Below are 22,673 nucleotides of genomic sequence, written 5' to 3'. Positions count from 1 at the left end.
CTTAAGATCATCTGATCATTCCTCTTATTTCTGGGAAAGTTAGAAAGTCAATATAATTGTTTTATCCACTGACTACCCCTTCTTCCTACAGAAACCAATCATCATGTTTCTTAGTTTGACATGTGCCTGAAAATTAAAGTATGATTATCAGAATAGATGTTAAATATGAGAAACCAATATAGGGGGTAAGAATTTGGGTACAGAATAGAAAGAGAAAGTAATGTTCTTAGATTAGTTTCTATATAAACAAGGCACCAAATAAACAAGACTACTTCACTTTACTATTTATTTCTGAAATCCTGGCCTAGATACAGTTCACCTGAGAAAAGAAAGGATAACCAAAGTTCTCACCGGGACCCTCTTCTCAGGGATAAGTTTCCAATGATGTCATTCACCTTTCTGACTTACCCTTATCTGGTCCAGAGCAGCCTCTAGGATGGCTGAACTTCCCTCTGTTCTCTTGGAGATTGCCTTTTCTAAACTTTTGGTGGCTTCTTCCCAAAGTCCCAGCTGGCACTGCACAGCTCCCATGTTGTATAATACCTGAGAATAGTAGGAAAAAGAAAGAGATAGTAAATGTAATCCTAGAGCATCAGCAGGAATCAAAGAAAACTTCCAAAGAAACTCAAGAGTATGAGGTTACCCAAATCCTTGCAAGATAATTGATTGGTTGTTGTCTTTCATACTCAAAAAGGACCAAAAGGACATCATTATGTTGAGATTAGTGTATAGTTTATCCAACTATGGCTGATCAAACTCAGAAATCTCTATCATAGTTAGGACACAAATAGTCCAAATAGACATTTGGAATGGAGCTGTCTCTAAATTTGCCCATCTCATGTTTCTTTTGACCTACCACAATTCTACCCATCTGGGTAAATAGATTGTACAGTGGATACAGCACCAGGACTTGAGCCAGTAAAACTCATCTTCATGAGTCTCTGGTCTCAGACAATTACTAATTGGGAAATCTGGGCAAGTCACTTAAAAATCCTGTTTGCCTCAGTTTCTGCATCTGTAAAATGAACTGGAGAAGGAAACAGCAAACTACTCCAGTATCTTTACCAAGAAAACCTCAAATGGGGGCATTAAGAGTTGGACACAACTAATAAACAACAAAAGTTTGTGCTTTAATCAAAGAGCAGTATTTTCTTTAATGCTGATATGCCATCCTAGGGTAATCCTGTGCCAGTGTCTCCTATGTCCAACACCCAATTCCAAAACTCTTCAGAGAGTGTCCTTATATTGCTCTTTCTGAATTCCATGTGAATATTTTCCTTGTGGGAGTTCTTCAAAAACATACATCCCATCTTTTGCACATGGAGAAGACATTCTGAATTTCCCCTAAATAGAAAGCGATGTTGAACTTTATCTGAGGGTGCAGATGAATAAAACTGAACTGTCCATGATCTCTGCCTTGATTGTCTTTGTGACCAAGGACAAAAATGTAGTAGCTGGGGATGAAGATAACTAGCCTACATGGGAATCAAATCCATTAACTCTGAATACTGATCTTTATCCAGTGACTCAGATTTGGGCTGAAAAGACACTTTGGAATGTGCAGTATGTAGGATTTTCTTACTGGATACATTTTCCATTGGAAAAATAATACTGAAAAAGTTTTGGATATATTTTGTTTGGATTTAATGAACACCCAAACAAATCCCTTTTTAAAGTATATTGCTCACCCTGTCCAAATAATTAGATTATTGATTATCTCTAAAAAGAAGGAATGCGCTTTTAAATTTTGACAATATAGTACTAATATTAAACACTAAAACTAACCTGAGGTTTTCTATCTTTCCATGTTGAATTTATTTACCCTGGTAGAATCATTACCTTTGACTCTGCTTTATTCACTTTGTATCATTTTATGTCTTACCATGTTTTCCTAAATTCTTCATATTTATTATTCCACATAGCCCAGTAATATTCTACTGTTCATGTCCCATAATTTGTTCAGTTATTTTCAAATTAGACATTTTATTTTTAGCTCTTTGAATATTATAAATAATATTGCTATGGATGTTTTTCTTATCATATGAATCTTTTCTTATCAATGATTTCCTTGGAGTATAGTTCTAGTAGTAGAATTTTTGTTCAAAGGGTAGAAATAATGTATTATATTTTTTTTATGATTTCAAATTCTTTTCCAGAAAAGCTGAATCAAGTCACAGCATCATCAGCAGTGAATTAGTGTGCCCATTTTCACAGTGTTTCAACTACCCCAAATCAGCCATTCATTTATCCAAAAAAGCATTTGTAGAGAACTTTTGTACTAGATACTGTGGATAGAAAGACAAAAATGAATAGATAAGTAAAAGCAACATCGAATGAAGGGTGAGGAAAGGGTACATTCCAGGTATAGGGGACAACTAAATAAAGGCATAGAAATGGGAAATGGAATATCTTTTAGGGGAAACTACTGTTCCAGTTTGGTGCATTGTAGAGTTTGGTAGAGTGAAATAAGGTATGGTAAGTCTGGAAAAGTAGGCTGGAGTCATATGGTGAAAGGTTTGTCAGCTTGATAGACCTTAGCCTTATTATTATAGCCTTATATCCGTACTTTTTTTGATTATCATAAATATTGTTTTAGGTAGTACCAGTCTGTATTTATTCTTCAGACTGCAGGATATCCAAAACTTCTTTTAAAAACAATACTTGGCTCATGTAGCAAAGAATACTAAAATGTATTCTGCAGTTAGCTCCTGTGTTATCTACCTATCTAGTGATCATGAAATTTAATATTGGGACCATGGGTCCAGACCCCACCACTGGACATTTCTATTATTCTTTTTTCAATTTCATAGATTATAAAATTTTCAAGAACAGGAACCATATTTTTGAAAAAATCTTTTACATGTAATTCTGGTTGAGGTAGAACCTGGCCAAGAACCTGACAGCTCTTAGCTTTGCTCTTCCCAACTTCTCCTTCCAAAGTCTTAGAATTCATGTTCCCTGAGTTCTCATCTCCATCCTTCTTGCCCTAACAACTTGAAACTCCACTATCTTTCAGGTTATCCCAGTCTCTTTTTTATCTTGTCTCTTTCAAACACTCACTTCACTCCTATCTATAGCTTCCATCCTTCTTATTCCTCTGAGATCCCAGTACTCTCTTTCCAATTATACTAGAAACAGATCTGAGAGAAACTTAGTTGTGATTCCTATAGCCCTCCTATACACAGAAGTCCTCTGTTTACCCTCTTCCAAAAAAATTTGTAAAAAAAGGTACAGAATATCCAACAATTGAAAAATTTGTCAATATTTAGTATAACAATTTATATTATATTTATTTATGTTTAATAAGAGACTTATAATTATATATATACATTAAAAATAAAATACATCTATTTACATAATATGAGGAGCAGTATGTCTAGAGGGCTTGAGTTCAAATCTTCCCCCTCATATGTATTGACTGTATGACTGGAGGTCAGTCACTTACCCTCTCTCTAAACTTAGGCAACCCACTAAGACAGAGTTGGAAGGAAGATGTCAATCTATTTTTGTCAACAGAGCTTCCAACTGGAAGTTTCCTATATTAAAGGTCTATAAAAAAATAAAACAAAACTATCATAAATATTTATTTAAATTTGAAAGATAAATGGAATCCACACAACATTTGTTTTAATTTGTACTACACAGCTCTGCCATATTGGACTACTTGTTAACTCTCACACATGACAACCCATCTTTCATCTTTATACATGTACATTGGCTATATCCCTTGCCTGGAATGTCTTCCAAACCTCCTCACCTCCTCTTCTTAGAAACCATGGTTTTGGTTGCTAGGTGGCACAGTGGATAGAGCACTGGCTCTGGAGTTAGGAGTACCTGAGTTCAAATACAGCCTCAGACACTTAATTACCTAGCTGTGTGGCCTTGGGCAAGCCACTTAACCCCATTGCCTTGCAAAAACTAAAACTTAAAAAAAAAAAACAAAAAAAAAACACCATGGCTTCTTTCAAGACTTGTCTCAAGTTTCACTTTTCTGTAGGAAGTCTTTCTCTGTCACTCCAATGACTAGAAGATTGTTCTCTAAAGTTATCTTGTATCTTTGTATTATACGGAATAAGCCTTGTATACATCCACTTATTTGAATGTAAGTTTCTTGAAAGCAGGTGATGTTTACACTTCTTTGTTTCCCCAAGCACTTAGCAAAATATCTGGCATATAATAATTAATCTCTTAATAAGTGCTTATTTATTAACTTAAATCATTTACTAAATATTATTAGTTATTTTATAACTAATTATAATTCTGAGAGCCATTTTTATAAATCCCGAACATACTTTACTATACAACTCACTTCATGCACCATGAATGTTGTTTACTTTTTAAAAATTACTATTTAACACAAACATTTGTTCTATTTTTAACAAATAAAAAAAAAGAAATTTAGTATATCCCTTTAAAAACTCTAACCAAAGGTTTTCAGGTCAATTAAGTTGGATTTTTTATATGTGCATCAACATGTGACATAGCATAATAATTCTGATGCTCATTAAGTTAATTAAAATGAGACTTTTATATCACCAAAAGTAGATATAAATAATGATTTTCATATTAGCATCTTGAGAAAATTTATCTCTTGCTCTTCTGTGTATAAGAACCATGAATGTTGAATATAACAAACATATCAGACTCTATTAATGTATAGGTTTGTTTTGATGAACCAAGGAAATGGATAACCCTTCTTTTGTTTGACAGAATGGGAGCAATGGATACAGAATACTGTCAGTATCAGTACTGTATCAGTTTGTTTTATTTTTTTCTCTCTGTTGCAAAAAATAAAGAAATATTAGTTTGTGATAAGGATCAGGGTATATAATTAGATGTTATTCTGTAGTTAAGTGACTTGTCTAGGATCACTCAGTCAGTATGTATCAAGAGGCAGAACTCAAACAAAAACAAAAAATAACAGCCAAACTTGGAAGAAAAGTGCTGAGTTTATTGAGCAGACCAGTGTTATTAGAGGACAAATGGATATATGAGTAGGTTGTTACTTGTTTTCCCTACAACTCCTGGCACAGGGATAGGCACACAGGAGACATCAGAAATATCTACTGAATTGAACTGAATGTTGTCCTTTGTTCCACAAGCAAAGAAAACAATCGGGCTGCATAGGGCAGAGCAAAATTCAGCATTCTGCTGTGTTACTGTTGGTCAGAGCAGAGTAGAGAATGAAGTCAAACCCTCCAACCTACTTAGATAATTTCAAGGACATTTAAAATGAAACATTCAGAGTCTACAGTAATAATGATCCTGAGTCTTGTTTATACAATTTGAACTTTGAGTTCTTTTTGCTTCTAAAAGGTGGAGCCTAAAGAGTTGGGGCCAGAGGTAAGCAGATAAGAGGACCCCTCCAACTCCTAACCCTGACTCTGTATTCCATAGGAGAAGCAAATAGGATTATTATTATTACTTTTATAAATATATATATTTTCAGTACCAGGAAATTCTTCTCAGCATGGTCTCTATTCATTTAATGAAGTCAGATTCCTCAGTTGACTGGTACTCTGCATCCCTGCTTACATTGCCTCCCCTTTTTCTTACCCCCTCATACTTTTTCTAGCCTACACCTTCTTTCCTCCTTCCAACTGAAGCATGTAAAAAAAAAATTTTCTTTTAGTTCCAAAGAGAACAATTTGACAAAACATACGTATGAGTGGGTAGTGTCTGTATCATATCAGTTTTAGGACTTTAGTATTTTGAAAGGTCAAGAACTGGTCATTTCCCTATGCCCTGCACATTACCCAATAATTTTTGTGAATCATAAGGTAGAATGCTGGTTAATGTTTCAGCAGGAAAGAATCATTAGCAGATCATGAATCAGGGTTTTATCCTCCTATCATATTATTATTAGCCTTCAGACATATTCTTGGACAAGGAAGTGAAATGTAAGATGTATGAAATTCAAACACATGCACAGGCAACGTTTTATGCTCTTCTGAGGTTAATGTAAGAGTAAGGGAGAGTACCTGCTTCTAAAAGGTTTGTAGCCCAATAGAGATAAGACACCCATAATGGGGTAAGGAGACATAATATTACATGATAAATATATCAAAGACTCTAAATATTATATAATTTCTGGGTAAGGACAGGGAGATTATTGAGGGAGGGTCAGAGAGGGCTTTAAGGAAAAGATAGCATTTAAATTAAATTTTTATTTTTTATTTTTAATTTTTTTTTGCAAGGCAATGGGGTTAAATGACTTGCCCAAGGCCATATAGCTAGGTAATTATTAAGTGTCTGAGACCAGATTTGAACCCAGGTACTCCTAACTCCAGGGCCAGTGCTTTATCCACTACACCACCTAGCTGCCCCAGGTTCTTATAATTTTAAAGTTTAACTGTTGGCATAGACATTGCAGGAATCATTATGAGTTCCCTTCTGACACCCTTTCATCTGCTTGGCTTGTGTTGGGGAATTAGGCTAGCTTCTTGGAAAAGGAAGTGAAATGTAAGCCCCATTGACTGATTTCAGAAAAACTGGACTTACATAAATGTTTATTGAGTGATATACATCACTCACCCTTTGCTATCTCCTATGTTGGGTTGGGTCTTATCTATCTTGAACACAGAAAGGAAAAAGATGGGTGCCTGGAGTTTCATGAAGTACCTTTATTTACACAAGAATGGTGGTTAGTGAAGAGAAGAGGCAGCTAGCTAATTGAAGAAGAAAACTGGATCCTCTCCCTAGACCCCCTCCATCCCAGTTGCCATCCTAATACCTAGTTAACAAAAAAAAAAAGATTTTAAATATAATATCCTTCCTTTCACAGTCAAACTCACAGAAACTTTATAAATTCCTTGCCTCTACTTTTTCTCTTCTCATTCCTTTCTTAATTCTTTGAACTCTGCTTCCAATTTCCTCACTTTAAAAAGAAATTGATCTCTTCAACTTGTCAAAGGAAGTCTTGGAACTTAAATCCCATAGCCTTTTCTTAGTCCTTCTTCCTTTATGCCATCTCTGTAGTTGACCTATTCTTCTCTTTTGCCTCCCATATCCTCTCAGTCCTATGAAATCTATCTCTGTAAAGTTTGTTATTTGTACCCTTCTCTTTGTTCTTACTGCCATCATATTGGTATTGATAATTTTCAGTTGCTAAGACTATTGTTATAGTTTCCTTATAGATCTCCCTGTCTCCCTGTCTCCACTTTAATACAATCACTTCTAAAATAATCTTTGATACATATAAATTTGATCATATCACTCAACTACTCAGAAATCCCTTAGTTTGATCAACTGCTAAGGACTTAGGCAGTCTGAGCAATATAATGATCCAAGATAATTCTGAAGGATTTATGATGAAAAATACTATCCATTTCCAGAGAACTAATAGAGTCTGAATACAGATCAAAGTATACTTTTTTTTTTGCAAGGCAAATGGGGTTAAGTGGCTTGCCCAAAGCCACACAGCTAGGTAATTATTAAGTGTCTGAGGCTGGATTTGAACTCCTGACTCTGGATTGGTGCTCTATTCACTGTGCTACCTAGATGCCTCCATCAAATTTTTTTAAATGAATGTTAAAAATTTTTACATTTAATTGGAAAAAATATTTAAAAAAAGAAAAACTCTATTGTTCCTAAAATTCATACTCCTCTTAATGGCACTCAAGGCCCTCCATTGCTTGGGAACATTTCAACTTTCTTAGACTTTTATTTATTCTCTCTACTCATTTTATGCCTTAGCAAAACTGGACTATGAAAATGTAAAAGAAGGTGGCCTAGCCATACCAGATCTAAAACCATATTATAACATAGCAATCATTAAAACTATTTAGAATTAGTTAAGAAATAGAGTAGTGGATCAGTGGATTATGTTAGGTACACAAGACACAGTAATAAACAACTATAGTAATTTACTGTTTGATAGACCCAAAGACTCTAGCTTCTGGGATAAGAACCTATTATTTGACAAGAACTACTGGGAAAACTAGAAAACAGTATGGCAGAAACTAGGCAGAGATCAAAATCTTATACCAAGAGAAAGTCAAAATGAGTACATGATTTAGACATAATCAGTGATACCATAAGACAATTAGGAGAACAAGGAGTAGTTTACCTGTCAGATCTATGGAGAGGAAAAGAATTTATGATCAAACAAGAGAGTCAGAAAACATGAAATGTAAAATGAATAATTTTGATTAAATTAAAAAGGTTTTACACAAACAAAACCAACATTTGAAGGAAAACAGAAAGCTGGGAAACAATTTTTAAAAGTCAGTGTATCTCATAAAGGCCTCATTTCTAAAATATATAGAAAACTGAATCAAATTTATAAGAATATAAATCATTCCCCAATTGATAAATGATCAAAGGATATGAACAATTAATTTTGAGATGAAGAAATCTATCATCATACAAAAAATGCTCTAAATTATTATTGATTAGAGAAATATACAAATTAAAACAACTCTGAGATATCACCTTTCACCTATCAGATAGGCTAATATGACAGAAAAGGAAAATGATAAATGTTGGAGATATGGGAAAATTGAAACTCTAATACATTGCTAATGGAGCTGTGAACAAATCCAACCATTCTGGAGAGCAATTTGAAACTATGGCCAAAGTGCTATAAAACTGTGCAATGCCATTATTAAGTCTGTGTTCCAAAGAGATCATAAAAAGGGGAAAAGACCCACATGTACAAAAATATTTATAACAGAAAGGCAAAGAATTGGAAATTGAGGGGATGCCCATCAATTGGGGGATGATTGAACAAGTTGTGGTGAACTGGGGGGCAGCTAGGTGGTACAGTGGATAAAGCATCTGCCTGGAGTCAAGAGGACCTGAGTTCAAATCTTGGGCAAGGCACTTAAAAGTCCCATTGACTGATTTCAGAAAAACTGGACTTACATAAGTGATGCTGAGTGAAGTGAGCAGAACCAGAAGAACACTGTATGCAGTAATAACAATATTTTGTGATGATCAACTGTGAATGATTTAACTCTTCTCAGCATACAGTGAACAAAGACAATTCTAAAAAATGTGTGATGAAAAAGCTATCCATAGCTAGATAAAGAGTCATGGAGTCTGAATATAGATCTAAGCAAATTATTTTTACTTTTTTATTTTTTGTTTTGTTTTTTTCCTTCTCATGGGTTTTCCCCTTTTGTTCTCATTCTTCTTTTACAATGTGACTGATGGAAATATGTTTAACATGATTGTGAATGTATAACCTATATCAAATTGCTTACTGTCTTGGGAAGTAGGGAGGGAGAAAATTTTACAGAAATGAATATTAACTAGCTCTATACATAATTAGAAAAATACTATTAAGATAAAAAAAAACTGGACTATACTCTGTCCTCAGAATGCCTACAACCTTCCTAGGCTTCTGAAGAGCCATAACTAAGAATTTTTGTACCTGGAATAAGGATCAGGAAAGGTACCCTCAGTTGTAGGATGGGTAATAGAAACAGTCTCCAAGAAACTAGCAGGGATTTTTTGGGCTATAGGAAAGAGATTATTTCTAGAGTACAGAGTTTCCAATCTAATACAACAATACTTTTAAAACTATTGCTTTTCATTTTTATATCACTCAATAAACATGTGTTAGGTATTGTGCTAAGTGCAAAAGCAAAAGACAATTCCTGCTCTTAAGTTCATACTCTAATGGGGAGAGACAACATTCAAACCACAAGTACAAAGATACAATTGGGACAAACTGGAGATGGTCTCAGAGGGAAGGGAAACTGGGAAAAACTTTTTTTTTAGTTTTTTTGTAAGGCAATGGGGTTAAGTGACTTGCCCAAGGCCACACACCTAGGTAATTATTAAGTGTCTGAGGCCAGATTTAAACTCAGGTACTCTTGACTCCAGGGCTGGTGCTTTATCCACTGTACCACTTAGTCACCCCAAGGGTATAACTTTTAAAGAAGATGGGCTTTTAGCTGAGACTTGAAGGATGCCAAAGAAGGTAGGAGAAAGATGAGGAGGAGAGAGTTCCAGGCATCAGAATAGTCATTGGAAATGCCTGGATTTAGGAGAGAGAGTGTTGTGTGCAAGGAGCATCTAGGAGACCAGTGTTAGTGGACCAAAGAGTATATGAAGGGAATAAAGTGCAAAGCAGTCAGATAGTACAGTGAATACACTTAGGCTTGGAATCAAGAAGACTGGAGTTTAAATCCTGTCTCAGATACTTATTTAACAATATAAACCTGGACAAGTTGCTTAACTTGTCTTGACCTCAGTTTTTCACCTAGAAAACAGGGATAATAATAGCCCCTACCTCAGAGGGTTGTTGTGAGGATAAATTAACATGTGCCAAGTGTTCTGCAACCCTTAGAGCAATTTATAGATGCTAGGAGGAGGATCCCCCTTCCCCTCCCAAATCTACCTCTTATAGTAGGTCAATTCCAAATCATCTTGGGGTTGTCAATAAGCAATCTGTGCACAGCTCTGGACTATAAACCTCAGAAGAATATGTAGAAATAGTCCAAGTTCTTCAATAATACTGTGCTTTTTTTTATTTTTTGAATGTTATTTTTTCAATTACACTCAAAGATAGTTTTCAACATTCATCCCTTTGTAAGCTTTTGAATTCTATAACCTTTGTACCTCTCTTCCTTACCTCCCCTTTCCCCATGACAGGAAGAATTTGATATATGTATTTAATATATTTAATATTATAAAATATTGTTTTATTATTATTCATATTATTTATATGTTTACCATTTCCATATTAATCATATTGTAAAAGAAGAATTAGAACTAAAGGGAAAAATCTAAGAAAAAGAAGAAAAATATAAAACAAGTTTTAAAAAATGAATAGTATGCTTTGGTCTGCATTTAAACTCCATAGTTTTTCTCTGGATGTGGATGGCATTTCCATCACAAGTCTTTTAGAATTGTCCTTGATCACTGAACTGTTGAGAAGAGTTAAGTCCATCATATTTGATCTTCATACAATGCTGCTTTTACTGTGTATGATGTTCTTCTGGTTCTGCTCACTTCACTGAGCATCAGTTCATGCAAGTCTTTCCAGTCTTTTCTGAAGTCTGCCTGCTCATGATTCTTATGGAACAATAGTACTTCATTATATAATACTGTGCTTTTCAATAATGATATAATAATGGGCATGGCAACTTCCATTCTTTCTTCTAACACTTACCTCCCAAGCTTGTAACTTGTACCGAAGACCCAGTTGTTTATAGTCAATGAAAGTATTGTTTCTCAGGTTGACCAAGGCCAGATCATAATCAGAAAGAGCTTCTGAGAACCTGCAGCCAGAAGAGAATCAATTACAACTCAAAGGAACTAGAAATGGACAGGAAATTCTATGATTGGGCCCTCAGTGTCTCAGTTGCTTAGTGAAGGACTTTGGAGCAAAGGGTAGGATTTTCTTTATCTTACCCTTTAGAACAACAAAGAGCCATAGTAGGACACTAAGGACAAAAACTATACAATTGATGTGGTAGGAGAAAAAAGAAAACCTTTCAAGCATGGCAGTAGGCTGAGTACAGAACAAAAAATGAAAGTTTTCATGGACAGGTTGAGCTAATGTAATAAAAATGACAATTCTACCAAAACCAAACTACCTGTTTAGTATCCTACCAATCAAAATTTTAAAAAAATACTTTAATGAGTTAGAAAAAGTTGTAAGTAAATTCATATGAAGAAATAAAAAGTCAAGAATTTCCAGGGATTTAATGAAAAAAAAAGAGCAAAAGAAGGGGGCTTAGCCCTACCTGATCTAAAATTATATTATAAAGCATCAGTCATCAAAAACTGTCTGGTATTGGCTAAGAAATAGAGTGGTAGACCAGTGGAATAGACAAGGTGCAATAGCAGGAAGTGATTATAGTAATCTGCTGTTTGATAAACCCAAAGAGTCTAGCTATTGGGATAAAAACTCTCTCTTCAATAAAAACTGCTGAGAAAATTGGAAGTTAGTATGGAAGAAACTTAGATTAGTCCAGCACCTCACACCCTATACCAAGATAAGATCCAAATGGATACAGGATTTAGACATAAAAAACAATACTATAAGCAAACTAGAAGATCAAGCACTAGTTTACCTGTCAGATCTATAGAAAGGGAAGCAGTTTATGATTAAGGAAGAGATGGAGAACATCACTAAAAAGGAACTAGATAATTTCGATTACATTAAATTAAAAAGCTTTTGCACAGACAAAACCACTGTAACCAAGATCAAAAGAAATGCAGTAAACTGGAAAACAATCTTTACAACTAATGTTTCTGACAAATTTCTAAAAATACAGAGAACTGAGTCAAATTTTTAAAAAAAGCCATTCCCCAATTGACAATGGTCAAAGGATATGCAAAGGCAATTTATAGATGAGGAGATCAAAGCAATCCATAGTCATATGAAAATTTGCTCTAAATCATTACTTATTAGAGAAATTCAAATTAAAGCTACTCTGAGGTACCACCTTATACCTCTCAGACTGGCCAATATGACCAGAAAGGATAATGATCATTGTTGGAAGGGTTGTGGGAAATCTGGGACACTATTACATTGATGGTGGAGCTGTGAACTCATCCAATCTTTCTGGAGAGAAATTTGGAACTACGCTCAAAGGGCAACAAAAATGTGCCTGCCCTTTGATACAGCAATACCACTACTGGGTCTATACCCTGAAGAAATGATGAAAAAGGGTTAAAAATATCACTTGTACAAAAATATTCATAGCAGCCCTGTTTGTGGTGGCAAAGAATTGGAAATCAAGTAAATGTCCTTCAATTGGGGAATGGCTTAGCAAACTGTGGCATATGTATGTCATGGAACACTATTCTTCTATTAGAAACCAGGAGGGATGGGAATTCAGGGAAGCCTGGAAGGATTTGAACTGATGTTGAGTGAGCTGAGCAGAACCAGAAAAATACTGTACACCCTAACAGCAACATGGGGACAATGATCAACCTTGATGGACTTGCTCATTCCATCAGTCCAACAATCAGGGACAATTTGGGGCTGTCTGCAATGGAGAATACCATCTGTATCCAGAGAAAGAACTGTGGAGTTTGAACAAAGACCAAAGACTATTACCTTTAATTTAGAAAAAAACTGATATCTTCTTGTCTGATCTTGCTATCTCTTATACTTTATGTTTCTTCCTTAAGGATATGATTTCTCTCTCATCACATTCAATTTGGATCAATGTATACCATGGAAACAATGTAAAGACTGACAAATTACCTTCTGTGGGGGGGTGGGGGGGAGGGAAATAAGATTAGGGGAAAAATTGTAAAACTCAAAATAAATAAACTATTTCAAAAAATGAAAGTTTGGATGAAACAAGATTAAGGATGAATAATTCTGTATAGATACAGAGAGATATGGAAGAGATTGTGATGAATAAATGGGTAAAATATCAAATATAGTTAGAACTATATTGAATTTCATCCTATTATGAAAGTAGTGTTCTTATAGTGAATGAGTAGTTTTGATTTAGGACTTGCTTGAGAGTCTTGCTAGAAACTACCTATTAGCATGGACTGTTCACAAGAAGTACTTTTCTAGCTGGATGGTAGAGTGCCTTTCACATTTACCTTCTTCCTCACCTCACCTCCCATGTCACAGGTGTCCCAACTAGGGGAATTTAAGGGTACCTGCAAACCTGGTCTGGAGATATATGTGGGATTTATTTCTTCTCTTTCTGTCTTCTTAATATCTCTTTATAACTAGATTATGCTTCCCTGTTTGATATTCCTTCCCTGATTTTATCATCTTAAGAACTTTAATGACAGTTTAAAATCTTCTTCCTGCCTTAATAGAAGGTTTCATGAGTCGAAACAACTAAAATAATTCATCCCTTAGTGGACAATTTTCTGAGGATGAGTCTTTCTTCAATTTGATCAGACCTCAGTCAACAGATGCATGATTCATTGCTGTTTTCAAATTAGAAACCACCTCATTTTGGTGTGACCTTTCAGATTTTATTTTCTGACACAACCTTCTGGCACACATGTAGGTCACATAATGGTTAAGATGTCAATGGAGTGTACTCTGTTTTAGGTCACATAATGGTTAGTATGTTAATGGAGAGTACTCTGTTTTTTTAAATATGGTCTGGAAAAGAAGTTCTGATTGCAGGGAAAGGGAAGAAGGAGTAGTTAGATAAGGAGATAGGATTTAGGATTTATATACAGAAGCATCTTAAGTATAACAAGTAATAAGATTGACAAATCTTGTTTTAAAAGATAACTGTTAAAGTTAGGAAAGACTGAGCTTCTTCTCTCCTCTTTACTCTTACCAAAAAAAAAAAAAAAGGGAAGGGGACAACTAATCAATTTATTTGGAAATGGGAGAGGCAGGAAATATCTTTAACATAATAATTCAGCTGCCAAATGCTGTCATTGCTTTCTTTACAATATCTCCCATATCTGTCCTCTAACCAGAATGCCACAATCCTAATCATTTCTTGTCCAGACTATCACTCCCAGTCAGCAGCTGTATTTGATTATTCTGAAACAGTCTTCTTTGTGGCACAGCTTATGCACCTTACTCCTTGGAGTCCTACCAGGGCTTCTTGTAGTTCTAAAAGTTAAGGCCTTGATCTTCTTCCTGTGATTCCAAGCCTCCAAGGTCCCAAGGATGAGCTCATCTCTGATTTCCTAGTTCCTTGTCTGTCTATCTTAGGTTGAAAGCCCCTGTGGCTTGATTTTTCTGTACCTATCTATGAATCTTTAGTTACATGTTCTCCTATTCCCACCTTCCAATCCCAGAAGCATTTAGAAATTCCACCTTTGAAGTACATTTCCTGGAGTAATTACAGCACTACAGGCTTCCCAATTGACTCACTTATTTAGACAAGGAAATCCTGAAGCTCCTTTCCTTGCTGCATGCTTGACCATAGCCTTGTATACTTTATTACATCTATGCCTTGACTGAATCATTCAAAGTTGGAACTATTTTTATTTTTCTCTTTACACAACTACTTCCTAGATCAGTACTTTTCTTCCAGTAAGACCCTAATAAATATTTGAGCTGAACATCTCTTTCATTTATTTTCTTGTTTGTTTGTTTATTTATTTATGTTTTTGCAAGGCAATGGGGTTAAGTGGCTTGCCCAAGTCCACACAGCTAGGCAATTAAGTGTCTGAGGCCAGATTTAAACTCAGGTACTCCTGACTCCAGGGTCAGTGCTCCACTGTGCCATCTAGCTGCCCCAACCTCCTTTTTGTTTGTTTTATAAATACACTTTTTTTTTAATACCACAGTCATTTTCAGACTTCCCAGACTCCTAACTATAAAACTTCCCTTGGAACAAGGAAAAACAGTAAAAGATTATGATGTTTTCCTAGGGTCTTTTTACATACCACTAATGGAACTACGCCCAAAGGGCAACAAAAATGTGCCTACCCTTTGATCCAGCAATACCACTACTGGGTCTATACCCTGAAGAGATGATGAAAAAGGGTAAAAACATCACTTGTACAAAAATATTCATAGCAGCCCTGTTTGTGGTGGCAAAGAATTGGAAATCAAGTAAATGTCCTTCAGTTGGGGAATGGCTTAGCAAACTGTGGCATATGTATGTCATGGAACACTATTCTTCTATTAGAACTCACAACTATGTCTAGTAAGCTCTGAAATGACAGAGAGAGAGAGAGAGAGAGAGAGATCATAGCCATCAGAATGACTAGCAAAGTGGCATGTAAGGTAGGCCAGCTTTAAAAAGTGATGAAGAAAGAGTAGAAAGAACAAGGTATGTTAGGAACAATAGACTGTAAGAAAAGAAACAAGGAGACTTTGTACTCACCTTTCTAATTGAAAGTGAACCACTCCTCTCAGGAAGAATCCAACAGCCAGACAAGAATCCTTAGACACTGTTTGATCCAATGCCTAAGGATCAAAGACAAGACATCAAAATGCTAAGCTCCATAAAAGAACTGTCATTTTTGGGTATTTATATTGCTAAATATAACATGGAACATTTATAAAATAATAATAAAAAATAAAATAATGCAAGCAATTCCATAAAATATAAATAGGAACCAGTCTTCTAAAGTGATATAAGGAAAATTCTATAAGCTCATTTCAGATTTGTGCAGAATTCTCTGGGTATTCCCTTCAGTGATGCATATCTCACTCTGCTATGGCCTCTCATTCTGCAAAACTAGTATCTAAATATTTGATAGTGGGTCTACCCAGAATGCTAGGGGCCTTCTTTCTTTTCTTTTTTTTTAATTGCTATTTTATTTTTCCAATTAAAATGCTATTGTAGTTTTTGAACATTCATCCATTTGCAAATTTACAAGTTACACATTTTTCTACCACTCTCCTTTCTTTCTCCCTCCCTTTGGCAGACTGTTCAATCTGATAAAAGTTTATATGTGCATTTGTGTTTAACATATTTACATATTAGTCACTATATATAAGAGGAATTAGGATGAAGGGAAAAGAAAACCATGAGATAGGAAGGAAAAATATAAGAGAAATTTGGAAAAAAGCGAATGTAGTATACATTCAGATTTTGTGATTTTGTTTTTTTTTCTCCTCTGGATATGGATGACATTGTCCATAACAAATCTCCCAGGGTTGTCCTAGATCTCTGAACTGCTGAGAGGAGCTGTGTCCATCATAGTTGATCATCTCACAATGTTATTGTTAATGTGTAAAGTGTATTCCTCCACTCAGCCATCAGTTCATGTAATTCTTTTTTTTTTTAGTTTTTTTTTTTGCAAGGCAAGGGGGGATTAAGTGACTTGCCCAAGGCCACACAGCTAGGTTAATTATTAAGTGTCTGAGGCCAGATTTGAACTCAGGTTCTCTGGACTCCAGGGCCAGTGCTCTATTCACTGTGCCACCTAGCTGCCCCAGTTCATGTAATTCTTTCTAGTCTCTAAAGTCTAATCACTCATGGTTTCTTATAGAACAATAGTACTTCTAACTTGTTCACCCATTTCCCAATTGACAAACATCCCTTTAATTTCCAGTTTTTGCCAAAAAGAGCTGTTATAAATATTTTTGAATATATTTTGAAATATTTTGTGGATTTTTTCCATTTTTTAAGATTTCTTTTGGATTTTTGCCTAGTATTGGTATTGCTGGGACAAAGGTTTAAGATTAGTTTTATTACTCTTTGGGCATAATTCCTAATTGCTCTCCAGAATGGTTGGATCAGTTCACAATTCCACTAACTGTGCATTAATGTCTAGGGGCCCTCTTTCTAGATCCTTTGACATTACTTTGAAAATGCAGTACATGGAAAATTGGTTATCCTTTACTTTTTCTATAAGATCAATCAACTTTCTTTACTCCATCTTTCATGATATTTTTTCAATATATCAATATTTATCGATATATTTTTGTAATGTCTATACATCCCCTCAATCTCCCCAAAGAAAAATTTCATAAAAAAATAGCAAAGCAAAACCAACCAATGGAGTTACCAAATGATATGGTATGACAATGTATATAACATTATACACCGTAATTCTCTACCTCTCTACCAAGAGGAGGGAAATAAATTTCTCTTTTAAAAAAATTTTTTTATACTAATCTTAAATTCTTCCTTGGCAATATGCTTCAGTTTAAAATATAAGTATCAAATTAGTTGGATTTCATTTGTACTAGTAGTCCTGTTTTCAACATAATGGAATGTTTATTTACTTCAATTTTTTTTTGCAATTCTAGACCTCAAATCCTCTTCTTCACAGCTTCAGGGAATATTTAAAAAAAACACAGTGTTGGAACCAAATATTTATCCCTTGTTTTTGTTTGGGTTTTTGTTTGTTTGTTTTAGGTTTTTGCAAGGCAATGGGGTTAAGTGACTTGCCCAAGGCCACACAGCTAGGTAATTATAAAGTGTCTGAGGCCAACTCAAGTACTCCTGACTCCAGGGCTGGTGCTCTATCCACTATGTCACCTAGCTGCCCCTTATCCCTTGTTTTTAAATAACAAATTGTGTAAAGTAGATGTAATTGATCCCTTTTCCAGACTGAAATATTCTTTTAAATGTGCCTTTAGTGAAGCTAGCAGCCACCAATTGAAGCTATCTAGTTGAGGAAAATAAGTGTCAATAAAGATCTGATTTAATTAATTTGATAATTGCTGACTGTGGTCATTGAAAGGTCAAAAGGTGAGCCCATGGTAAAAAGGAGACAGCAAGATATTTTGAAAATATATCGAGTCTAAAAAAATATATATATTGGGAAGTCAGGAGACAGATTTAAGGCCTTATTATGACCTTGAGGAAATCATATCACCTTTCTGAGATTCTCTTCTACTAAAATGACCTCCAAAATATCTTTTCACTCTAAAATTTTATGAAATTGTATATATTTTAAGTACTGAGGAAATTTGGAGAAAAGAAGACATAAGAATAGAATAGCTTTCTTGGGCAAGAGGAGCTTTAAGCCAGATGTTAAATAACCTTAAATATAATCTTAAATAATGGACATAAGATTGTCAGAGAAAATGAGAAGGATGTTTCAGATTTAGGGAGTACAGAAGATTCAAAGATAGATGCAAAAATATGATATGTCAAAACTGTACATACCCTTTTGAATCAGCAAACCACTGTTAGATCGGTATCCCAAAAGATCATAAAAAAGGAAAAAGTCCTACATGTATAAAAATATTTACAGCAGCTCTTTTTGTAATGGCAAAGAATTGGAAATTGAAGGGATACCCATCAATTGAAAAAATGGCAGAAGAAATTGTGGTATATGAATGTAATGTAGTACTATTGTTCTGTAAGAAATCATGAACAGGTGGACTTCATAAAAGCCTGCAAAGACTTGCTTAATAGCTCTCATCAATAGTACAATGATATATGGTATATGAATGTGGTGGTGTCTTTAGAGAAAATTATAGGAATTCTGTAAGTTTTTGGTTATTCCAAAATAGTGTAATCTAGTGAGAAATGTGTTAACTACTCTCCTGGCCTGAGCTCTAGGCTGTAAGGAACCACAAACACTCTTTTCTACCCAGAAATTTTGGTCCCAGGTCCACTGAGGTCCTGAGTTCTGTTGTGCCAGTGTACTCTGAAGACAGTTGCACAAAAAACTTGAAATTTAGGAAGGTGCCTCTGGATAATGAGCCCCACTTTAACATAAAGTTGCTTTCCTTCTCCAGAGAAAAAAATGATAGAATCTGAATACTTTTCCTTTATTTTTCTTATTTTTCTTTGACTAACATGGATGTTTTGTATGACTGCTCATGTATAATCTATATCAAATTACTAGTTTTCCTCAAAAAGGGGGTGGGAATGTGGAACTCAAATTTTTTTAAAATGAGTATTAGAAATTGTTTTTACATGCAATTATGGAAAAATAAAATAATCCATTTTTTTTCAAAAAAAGACAAAAGAAGGACTTCCACAAGTTCTGACATTCCCTTAAAACCTATATCACTCCTTTCCACAGCTAAATTCCTAGAAGAATCTGTCTTATCTTTGCTTCCTCTACTTTCTTTCCTCTTATTTATGGCAGGGTCATAAAGAGTCACAAATGCTTGAAATGTCAACAATGAAATGCAGACAAAAGACCAATCTATATTTCCAGTTCTAGTTTCTACCCTGAGCTTTGACCCTGAATGACCCAATTGCTTTCTGGACAGTTCATATTGGATTTCTCAGAGACATCTCAAACTTAACACAATCAAAATAACTCATTATCTTTCCCTCCAAACCCATTCCTCTTTAGAAATTTCAGATTTTTGTGGAAGGTACTGCCATTCTTCCAGTCTCCCAGATTCATAACCTTGGTATAATCATTGACTCCTCAATTCTCTTTCACTCCATATATCCTATCAGTTACCAAATCTTGGCATTTTTACTTCAACATTTCTATCATACAGTAACCACCTTAGTTTAAGCCCTCACCATCTATCACCCAAATTATTGTAATGGTCTTTTGAGTTCCTTATCACAATTCTCTCTCCTTCAGTCAATCCTTCTCATACCTGCCAAAATGATTGTTCTCAAATATATTTCTGACCTTGCCACTCCCTTTAATCAGACTCTCTATTATCTTAAGAATAAAGTACAAACTATTACCTAGTATCATTGACCTTAGCTTCTCCTCTTCTCCTTGATGTCGACAAACTGGTCTTTTTTTGGTTTTTCAACACTTAATTTTCCCTTTCCCTGCTTTTTTGCATTGACTGCCCCCCCCCCCGGACTGTACTTTCTCCTCACATCTGTCTCATAGAATTTTCTCTTCCTTGAAGATGGGAGTTCAAATATTACCTTCTATGTAAAGTCTTTCCTGATCATCTCAATTATTAGTGACCCAGCTCTTTAGTTTTCTTGTATTTTTCTACTTAAGATTTATTTGCATTATCCTGTTTATACTAAAATATGACTTTGTTCTCTTGCCTTAGAATTTAAGCTCTTTCTACCATATTTGTATAATAATTTTATAATAAACAGGCACTTAATATAAAATATAACTGATATTTTTTAAACATTTCTTTGTATCCCCAGATTTAAGCATAGTGTCTGATATGCAGTAAACCCTTAATGACTTCTTTTTGATTAGTTGATTAATAAATGACTGTTGAGGGGTGGAGCCAAGATGGCAACAAGAGAGCAACATCTCTTAGAAGCTCTCTCATAAAACTTCGAAACTAAGGACTCTCACTAAACTTTCGAGAGACAGAACCCACAGAGGGACCCTGGGAGGCAGTTCTCCTACTCAAGGTAACCTGGAAAAGAGCAGAAAGGCTCTGCTCCCCGGGGTCGGAGGGGTGGCCCGCCAGAGCAAAAGAACTTCAGCCTCCCGGAGGCAGCCCCAGGGCATTGGGAGCTGCAGCTCACAGCAGCGGGGAATCTCCTGAGCTATGACCCCAGGGAGCACCAGGCACAAAGTTGGGGAACAGCAGGGGATCTCTGCCAGAGCGAGCACCTGAAGCCCAGCCATCAGGGCACACAGCCAGCAAGGTGGTCTTTCAGCAGCCCAGATTCAGGAACAGAAGCAGGTGGAGCTGGTAAGCAGGAGCCCCCAGGGCATGAGCCCATTGAACCTAGGGAGGGGAGTGAAAAGAGAGAGAGACTGCCCAGTTCTGTCCTCTGTCCCTGGAACAGGACTCTGGGGCTGTGACCACATTCAGATCCTGATCCCAGTCTAGGCCCCCCCCATAGAACAGCAGGGGCCCCCTCCACCTCAGCCCTGTGGCAGAAGGGTCATATATGATCATTCACAGACCAGGAGGGAGGACAGAGCCTCACACACTGAGATCCTTGTGGGAGTGTCCCAAAAGCTCAGGAAGCACCCCAAAACCAGGCTCAGGCCGGGAAAATGAGCAAGCAGAGAAACAAGAGGAACACCATTGAGAAATATTTTGCATATGAGCCCAAGAAGGATCAAAACACTCAGTCTGAAGATGAGAAAGCACAAGCTCCTGCATCTAAAGACTCCAAGAAAAACAGAAATTGGGCTTAGGCTATGACAGAGTTCAAAAAAGACTTTGAAAATCAAATGAGGGAGTTAGAAGAAAAAGTGGGAAAAGAAATGAGAGAGATGCAGGAAAAACATGAAAATGAAGCCAGCAGCCTAGTCAAGGAAATCCAAAAAAAAAATGCTGAAGAAAATAGCATGCTAAAAAACCAGCTTAGGTCAAATGGATAAAATAGTTCAAAAAGTTATTAAGGAGAAGAATGCTTTAAAAAACAAAATGGGCCAGATGGAAAAAGAGATAAGAAAACTCTCTGAGGAGAACAAATCCTTCAGACAAAGAATGGAACTCAGGGAGATTGATGAATTTACAGAAACCAGGATTCATTACTTCAATAAATGACTGTTGAATCAAATGTAACTGGGTAAGGAGTTATTATTCCCATCATTCAGATAAAACAACTGAGATTCAGAGAAGCTGAATTGTCTGAGGTCACAATTAAACAATGGACTAGGAACTAGAATCCCATAGTCACAATTACAATCCTTCACCATAGAATAACAGAAGAACATGACTCAGTCCTGGGGGCTAGTGTGCCAAGGAGACTGAGATATATTTAAAAAATGACTAAAAAACTTTCTGCCCAAAGCATGAAAAAAGGGGACAGAAAGCATCTGGAAGTTTTAATAATTGGATTATATTCTAACATTGTGTTCTCTTCCCAGCCTGTTTTATAACCCTCTCCTACATACCCATTCCAGTTTTCAAATTATTCCTATCATCTGTAGGAACTCAAGAAGATGGCTGAAACATGTCTTGTGGGGCATATAATTCAAGTTCATTCAACAAACATTTATTAATTAGCTATCATTGCTCTAGGCAGTGTTTCACATTTGTCTTTCTAACTGACCTCATTCATATGCCCACAGATGGGGTCAATCCATGTCTCAAAGGAGAGCAAAAAGTTCAGATGATAGCAGCTTCAACTTTAAAAAATATTTGGTCTAATTGCATTTTAGGGTTTTTTTTTAGTAAGACCTCATTTTTAAAAAATTTGATATTTTATTTTCCCCAAATCAATGTAAAAAACAATTTTAATATCCTTTTTTTCAAATTCTGAGTTACAAATTTTCTATCTCCCCCCTAACTCATTGAGAAAACAAGCAAATTGACATAGATCATACACATGTAGTCATGTGAGCAAATTGACATTGGTCAAACATGTGTAGTCACACAAAGCACATTTCCATGTAAGTTAATGCATTTTAGTTTAGATCTAGGGCAAGTTGTAGCCTTAGTGGAAGGGGGCGATGGGAACATCCAATTGTGTCCCTTGTGGGGGTGTGCTTTGAAT

At 35.6% G+C, this 22,673-nt stretch overlaps 1 protein-coding gene across 1 annotated transcript in view; it reads right to left on the bottom strand.

The window, feature by feature from the left end:
- The window catches only part of NOXA1 (NADPH oxidase activator 1), a 44,215-nt gene that overhangs the window by 21,041 nt on the left and 501 nt on the right, over window positions 1-22,673 (bottom strand). Inside the window, exons 2-4 of the mRNA XM_074210610.1 lie at window positions 15,738-15,820; window positions 11,123-11,231; window positions 409-543 (exon numbers count right to left, since the gene is read on the bottom strand). Coding sequence (XP_074066711.1) covers window positions 409-543; window positions 11,123-11,231; window positions 15,738-15,820 — 327 coding nt within the window. The remainder of the gene's footprint in view (window positions 1-408; window positions 544-11,122; window positions 11,232-15,737; window positions 15,821-22,673) is intronic.

This window comes from Macrotis lagotis, chromosome 1, assembly GCF_037893015.1.
Source record: "Macrotis lagotis isolate mMagLag1 chromosome 1, bilby.v1.9.chrom.fasta, whole genome shotgun sequence".
Classification (NCBI taxonomy): Eukaryota; Metazoa; Chordata; class Mammalia; order Peramelemorphia; family Peramelidae; genus Macrotis; species Macrotis lagotis.
The sequence above is the reverse complement of the archived record's forward strand: the minus strand, read 5'-3'. Positions and strand labels throughout refer to the sequence as shown.